Below are 8265 nucleotides of genomic sequence, written 5' to 3'. Positions count from 1 at the left end.
AAAGGGGGGATACCTAGTCAGTTGGAAAGGGGGGATACCTAGTCAGTTGGAAAGGGGGGATACCTAGTCAGTTGGAAAGGGGGGGTCCCTAGTCAGTTGGAAAGGGGGGGTACCTAGTCAGTTGGAAAGGGGGGGTCCCTAGTCAGTTGGAAAGGGGGGGTACCTAGTCAGTTGGAAAGGGGGGGTCCCTAGTCAGTTGGAAAGGGGGGATACCTAGTCAGTTGCACAACTAAATGCATTCAACGTAAATGTGACTTCCACATTTAACCCAACACCTCTGAATCAGAGAGGTGCAGGGGGGGGGGGGGGGGGGGGCTGCCTTAATCAACAACATCGCGCCCAAGGAACAGTTGTTATTGGGGGTTAACTGCCTGGCTCAAGGTCAGAATGGCAGATTTTTCCACCTTGCCGGCTCTGGGATTTCGAACCGGCGATTAGTGGCCCAACGCTAGGCTGCCTGCCACACCCTACTAATAGGAGTCTCCAAAGTGTCCACACACACACCTCTCCAAAGTGTCCACACACACACCTCTCCAAAGTGTCCACACACACACCTCTCCAAAGTGTCCACACACACACCTCTCCAAAGTGGCCACACACACACCTCTCCGAAGTGTCCACACACACACACACACACCTCTCCAAAGTGTCCACACACACACGCCTCTCCAAAGTGTCCACACACACCTCTCCAAAGTGGCCACACACCTCTCCAAACTGGCCACACACACACACACCTCTCCAAAGTGCCCACACACACACACCTCTCCAAAGTGGCCACACACACACACCTCTCCAAAGTGGCTACACACACACACCTCTCCAAAGTGTCCACACACACACACCTCTCCAAAGTGTCTACACACACACCTCTCCAAAGTGGCCACACACACCTCTCCAAAGTGTCCACACACACACACACATCTCTCCAAAGTGTCCACACACACACAGCTCTCCAAAGTGGCCACACACACCTCTCCAAAGTGTCCACAGTTCCTAAGTCATTTCCATGCACTTTGATGACTCTAAGAAGAGTGTTCAACTATAAGGTTGTTTTGTAGGTCTCCTAGCTGTCGTTGTGCCACTGAGGAACAAGAGCAAACACACTTATAGTTGTTTGGTTTGTAACACAATCCTGTATCCACACCATTTACTGTTGTTTACGCTATCCAGAAACGGTCCACTATAAATTACAATCTGGGGCAGGTGGCATTTGATACACAGACACTGTAGCTGGTCCATAATAGGTTAGTACACTGTAGCTGGTCCATAATAGGTTAATACACTGTAGCTGGTCCATAATAGGTTAGTACACTGTAGCTGGTCCATAATAGGTTAGTACACTGTAGCTGGTCCATAATAGGTTAATACACTGTAGCTGGTCCATAATAGGTTAATACACTGTAGCTGGTCCATAATAGGTTAGTACACTGTAGCTGGTCCATAATAGGTTAGTACACTGTAGCTGGTCCATAATAGGTTAATGCACTGTAGCTGGTCCATAATAGGTTAATACACTGTAGCTGGTCCATAATAGGTTAATACACTGTAGCTGGTCCATAATAGGTTAATACACTGTAGCTGGTCCATAATAGGTTAGTACACTGTAGCTGGTCCATAATAGGTTAATACACTGTAGCTGGTCCATAATAGGTTAATACACTGTAGCTGGTCCATAATAGGTTAGTACACTGTAGCTGGTCCATAATAGGTTAGTACACTGTAGCTGGTCCATAATAGGTTAGTACACTGTAGCTGGTCCACTGTAACTTTTCGGTCAAATTGTTACCTGAACTTACAAATGTTTAATTGGCCAAAACTTAGTTCCAACTTGAAAAAAATGTAGGCTAACATTCAGTCAACTTAAAATGTTTTTGCTGAATTGGTTCCATATGTTCATTCAACTAGAAATGATTATTATTTTGATGTTTTACCTTTAAAAGGCTGTGGGACTAGTTACACACTGTTACGACTTCCGCCAAAGTCGGTGCCTCTCCTTGTTCGGGCGGCGTTCGGCGGTCGGAGTCACCGGCCTTCTAGCCGCCACCGATCTACGTTTCTTTTTCCATTTGTTTTGTCTTGATTGTACACACCTGGTTCCCATTATGTTATAATGTATTCCCTATTTAACCCTCTGGTTCCCACATGGTTTTGTGCGTGTTTGATCTTTGTTCAGTGGTCGCTCTTTGGTGTCGAGCTGGATTATTATTCCCTGTATGGAATTAGTTTGCGATTTATTTCGAGTAAAGTACGTTTTTACTCAGTTCTGTGTCCTGCGCCTGATTCCGTCCTACCCGCTGCACACTGACAGAGTGTTTTTTAACTTATGTTTCCAACATTACCTGTTTGACACACTTTGACATACATGATGACATTGTTCGTTTATACATGAATTATCATTCAATTCATCTCCTCACCTGGGATTTGAACTCACAACCTCATAACACCATGTCTGTGTCAATTATCAGTTAATTTTGACTGTTCTCATCATTAATTTGATTTAATTTTAAGAAATGTAAGGTTTTTTTTCTCTACAGTTGTCTAATGTTTGTGGGGCATAATTACTCTATTTTAACGTTACTCCTTAATAAATCACTATGAAAAATAAAATCGTTTTTCTTCAGTGTACTTTTAACAGAGCTGAGATTTACTGTGAAGTCCAAAGTGTATCAATACAGGTGTAATCAGTCATTGACACAGTCGTGGTGGCGTAGCAGGAATATAGGAACGCTGTGAACCAAGAGGTTGTGAGTTCAAATCCCAGGTGAGGATATGTTGAATTATAATGACTGTATACAGTAAATTAGCATGCACAATGTAATCATCAACGTGTGTGAAATACATCAGTTTAAAACATTGTGTGTGTAACTACTTCCACAGGTAAATATATTTTTTAAAGGTAAAATGCCAAAATAATAATCTTTTTTAGTTGAATTAACATATGAGATAAATTGAGCAAACACGTTTTCTCATGTTGGAGCTAAGTTTGGGCCAACTAAAAAAAATGCTACATTCAGGTAATTTATCTTAATGTTGCATACAACTCCACCCTCTCCTTGTTTCCTCAGAACTCACAATTCTCTCCATCTCCTACAACTTATCATCCTCACTTAGGGGCCAAATCAAGGGTCAAAGGTCATAAGAACATCCTTATCCCAGGCTACAATCAATACTCTGTCTGCTCTCTCTTCTTCATGTTTAAACTATCAGCTCTGATAATAAATCTGTCCAGGGACTGCAGTTGAAAATAAGCCACCAGCTGGCTAAATCTGGGACAGGGTAAAGTTAATTCATGTGCATTGTCCCTGTAAAAACTAAACTCAATAAAAAAAAAAATCAAGTCAAGTGAAAGTCGTCCATGATCACTGCTGAACATAAAGAAACTACATTATAGTACATACACACTGCACTAACCATAGCTACGAGTATATACAGTATAAAGCATTATCATTACCCTTGGCTATATGATATATGATATTGGGAGAACATTTTTAAGAAAGAAAGAGAAGAACAATAATCTCTCAAATGTATTCGACAGATTCCACAGATGTTTTCTTTGGATAAGAATATTCCAAACCAGGTGTGTGGGTTCTGGTGACAAAAGGTGCGATTCATTCAGGTGCAACCCGGGCCCTTATTTCGATTTCCAACGCACATTTAAACGTAAACACAACCCCATAGACATAGCCTATATTATACATAAATGTTTATTGTTTCTTACCTTCAAAAAATCTCTGTAACGCTTCGGTTTCATCAACCACGTCCATCCTAGCGGGTCCCACTATTATTAAGCTCCATCAACGACACGCTTCCGTATGAGTACGGTGGAAACAGTTGCCGTTATATATATCGGGTCAACTCACAGGTACATCCCGTAGTCCGGACCAGCGGCGTGTCTAAATGTCTCTGCTTTTTTATGGGCAACTATAGTCCTAACGTGGAATGATCATCTCACATACTTCCACTCTTCGGCGAGAAGAGAGAGAGATTCCTATCGGGTTACAACAGCTAACACCTGACAAACTTATTCCAGTCCCTTATAAATAGGCTCATATTCGATAAACGCGTCAACGCTTCCAAAAAATAGCGTTTTTAAACACAAACAACTATCCACATAAGAGACAACAGGAAGCATTATTTCTTCATTCAGTGGTGGCCCTAATTACAAATAGCCATAGGGAGGACGCACAACGCGAATTCCGCGTTGGAAAATGATCCATCTATCATTATCTGTTGTTACAGAGTAATTCTTCGATTTTGTTCGATTTTTCTTTTTTTATATATTTCGTTGTCTCATTGATTACAGCGATATATACCGAAGTTGGACTCCTCGGGGAAACTTTTACGATAGTTATTAATGTCCAGCCCTTGATTTCCTCCGCTCCTTGTAGATGCCCTCCCCTTCGTCGTCTCTTGTCCTCTCTGGATGACCTACCGGGCCACGGGGCCACGGGGCCAGCCCACTGGGCACGGACGTCAGTTAGGTTTTGATTTACATTTCATTGAGTTGTCAAGTAAAGTGAATCAACAAAATAAAATCTACGAAATCCCCTTTATTTTATGAGTTTTTGCAAATCAAATTCGTTTCCCACGTTGATTCAACGTCATCACTTAGATTTTTTTTTGGACTGCAATGTTTGTGTGTGTGTGTGTGCGCGCGCGTGTGTGTGATTGTGTGTGGTGTGTGTGTGTGTGTGTGTGTGTGTGTGGTGTGCGTGTGTGTGTGTGTGTGTGTGGTGTGCGTGTGTGTGTGTGTGTGTGTTGGAATGGAAAGAGAGGAGGTGTGTTAAATCCACCATGGGGGATGGATGTGATTTCTACATTGTGATGACATCAGTAGCCTACTGTCGACTAAACACTGTCCTATTTGACACGTCATTTTGTGCACGTGAAAGTAGTGCACGTGAAATGCTAGCTGTTATATAAGTTACAACAACTATAACATAGGATATTTGTAATGACAGTCATAATAAGAAATATGTCTATAGGCCTGTGAATGCGCATCCAAAGTGACTTGGCTATGTTCTCAGGTTCACCCCAATAGGACTAATGCCTTCTTCTGCTAGTTCTCTTATCACTGTAGTCAGGTTTGGGGTCAATTCCAATTAATTCCAATGCTTTTCAATGAAGTAATTGTGGAATGGGAATTTGGCTAACTTTCTGAACTGACTGGAATTGAAATAGAATTCACCTCATCCCTGATTGTATTTATCCCTTTCATTATAGACTATATACCATAAACTGGCCTCTCTCTTGTAATTATGTTCATATTTTTGGCAAATGAGTTTAATCTAATAATATTTGCATACAAAGTAACCTGCCCAGATGAGCCGGCTGGCTAAACCTGGCACATGTAATGTTGATTACTGTGCATTGTCCCTGTAACACTAAAGGTAATAAAGTGAAGTTAAAAGATTCTGAATATTTGTCTTTGAAAATACAAACTCTAAATAATGTACAATTACACTTGTAGTTACAGGAATGGACGTTTCTTTTTCCTTCACTGACAGATCAGTATCTACTGGAGTTAAGACTCTAAACTACGTGAACAGATCAGTATCTACTGGAGTTAAGACTCTAAACTACATGAACAGATCAGTATCTACTGGAGTTAAGACTCTAAACTACATGAACAGTACAGATCAGTATCTACTGGAGTTAAGACTCTAAACTACGTGAACAGTACAGATCAGTATCTACTGGAGTTAAGACTCTAAACTACGTGAACAGTATCTACTGGAGTTAAGACTCTAAACTACATGAACAGATCAGTATCTACTGGAGTTAAGACTCTAAACTACGTGAACAGTACAGATCAGTATCTACTGGAGTTAAGACTCTAAACTACGTGAACAGTACAGATCAGTATCTACAGGAGTTAAGACTCTAAACTACATGAACAGTACAGATCAGTATCTACTGGAGTTCAGACTCTAAACTACATGAACAGTACAGATCAGTATCTACTGGAGTTCAGACTCTAAACTACATGAACAGATCAGTATCTACTGGAGTTAAGACTCTAAACTACATGAACAGTACAGATCAGTATCTACTGGAGTTAAGACTCTAAACTACGTGAACAGTACAGATCAGTATCTACTGGAGTTAAGACTCTAAACTACGTGAACAGTACAGATCAGTATCTACTGGAGTTAAGACTCTAAACTACATGAACAGATCAGTATCTACTGGAGTTAAGACTCTAAACTACGTGAACAGTACAGATCAGTATCTACTGGAGTTAAGACTCTAAACTACGTGAACAGTACAGATCAGTATCTACTGGAGTTCAGACTCTAAACTACGTGAACAGTACAGATCAGTATCTACTGGAGTTAAGACTCTAAACTACATGAACAGTACATATCAGTATCTACTGGAGTTAAGACTCTAAACTACATGAACAGTACAGATCAGTATCTACTGGAGTTAAGACTCTAAACTACATGAACAGATCAGTATCTACTGGAGTTAAGACTCTAAACTACGTGAACAGTACAGATCAGTATCTACTGGAGTTAAGACTCTAAACTACGTGAACAGTACAGATCAGTATCTACTGGAGTTCAGACTCTAAACTACGTGAACAGTACAGATCAGTATCTACTGGAGTTAAGACTCTAAACTACATGAACAGTACATATCAGTATCTACTGGAGTTAAGACTCTAAACTACATGAACAGTACAGATCAGTATCTACTGGAGTTAAGACTCTAAACTACATGAAGAGTACAGATCAGTATCCACTGGAGTTAAGACTCTAAACTACATGAACAGTACAGATCAGTATCTACTGGAGTTAAGACTCTAAACTACATGAACAGATCAGTATCCACAGGAGTTAAGACTCTAAACTACATGAACAGTACAGATCAGTATCTACTGGAGTTAAGACTCTAAACTACGTGAACAGAACAGATCAGTATCTACTGGAGTTAAGACTCTAAACTACATGAACAGATCAGTATCTACTGGAGTTAAGACTCTAAACTATGTGAACAGTACAGATCAGTATCTACTGGAGTTCAGACTCTAAACTACATGAACAGATCAGTATCTACTGGAGTTAAGACTCTAAACTACGTGAACAGAACAGATCAGTATCTACTGGAGTTAAGACTCTAAACTACGTGAACAGAACAGATCAGTATAGATCCAACTGTGTCCCATGTGTTTCCTTCACATGCAGTACAATCAGCCTCTAAGTAACATTTGTTATTCAAATCTAATCTCAGACTTTTATAAGGATTTTTTACATTTAAATACTCAGTTTTGCATGAAATAAAAAAATATTTGAATTAAGTTGTGGATGCAAATAAAGCTTTGTTTCTCTGACTAGGACTGTATTGGAATCAATAAGGAAACTTACACACACAGCCCCCAACGGGCCGCACAGCCCCCTACGGGCCACACAGCCCCCTACGGGCCACACAGCCCCCTACGGGCCACACAGCCCCCTACGGGCCTACACAGCACCCTACGGCAACACAGCCCCCTACGGCAACACAGCCCCCTACGGGCCACACAGCCCCCTACGGGCAACACAGCCCCCTACGGGCCACACAGCCCCCTACGGGCCACACAGCCCCCTACGGGCCACACAGCCCCCTACGGGCCACACAGCCCCCTACGGGCCACACAGCCCCCTACGGGCCTACACAGCACCCTACGGCAGCACAGCCCCCTACGGCCGCACAGCCCCCTACGGGCCGCACAGCCCCCTACGGGCCGCACAGCCCCCTACGGGCCGCACAGCCCCCTACGGCCGCACAGCCCCCTACGGGCCGCACAGCCCCCTACGGGCCGCACAGACCCCTACGGCAACACAGCCCCCTACGGCAACACAGCCCCCTACGGGCCGCACAGCCCCCTACGGGCCGCACAGCCCCCTACGGGCCGCACAGCCCCCTACGGGCCGCACAGCCCCCTACGGCCACACAGCCCCCTACGGGCCACACAGCCCCCTACGGGCCACACAGCCCACTACGGGCCACACAGCCCACTACGGGCCACACAGCCCCCTACGGCAACACAGCCCCCTACGGGCCACACAGCCACCTACGGGCCACACAGCCCCCTACGGGCAACACAGCCCCCTACGGCAACACAGCCCCCTACGGCAACACAGCCCCCTACGGGCAGCACAGCCCCCTACGGGCCGCACAGCCCCCTACGGGCAACACAGCCCCCTACGGGCCACACAGCCCCCTACGGGCAACACAGCCCCCTACGGCAACACAGCCCCCTACGGGCCGCACAGC

At 43.8% G+C, this 8265-nt stretch overlaps 1 protein-coding gene across 2 annotated transcripts in view; it reads right to left on the bottom strand.

Moving 5' to 3' along the window:
- Positions 1–4598, bottom strand: part of myrf (myelin regulatory factor) — a 110957-nt gene extending 106359 nt beyond the window's left edge. Inside the window, exon 1 of one of the 2 annotated variants that reach the window (XM_082957477.1) lies at positions 3722–4598. In XM_082957477.1, coding sequence (XP_082813603.1) covers positions 3722–3767 — 46 coding nt within the window. In that variant the 5' untranslated portion in view covers positions 3768–4598. The remainder of the gene's footprint in view (positions 1–3721) is intronic. The other variant, XM_082957478.1, reaches the window with a different exon arrangement.
- Between the last annotated feature and the right edge of the window lie 3667 nt (positions 4599–8265).

The sequence above is a fragment of the Salmo salar genome, chromosome 10, assembly GCF_965601325.2.
Source record: "Salmo salar chromosome 10, fSalSal1, whole genome shotgun sequence".
NCBI lineage: Eukaryota > Metazoa > Chordata > Actinopteri > Salmoniformes > Salmonidae > Salmo > Salmo salar.
The sequence above is the reverse complement of the archived record's forward strand: the minus strand, read 5'-3'. Positions and strand labels throughout refer to the sequence as shown.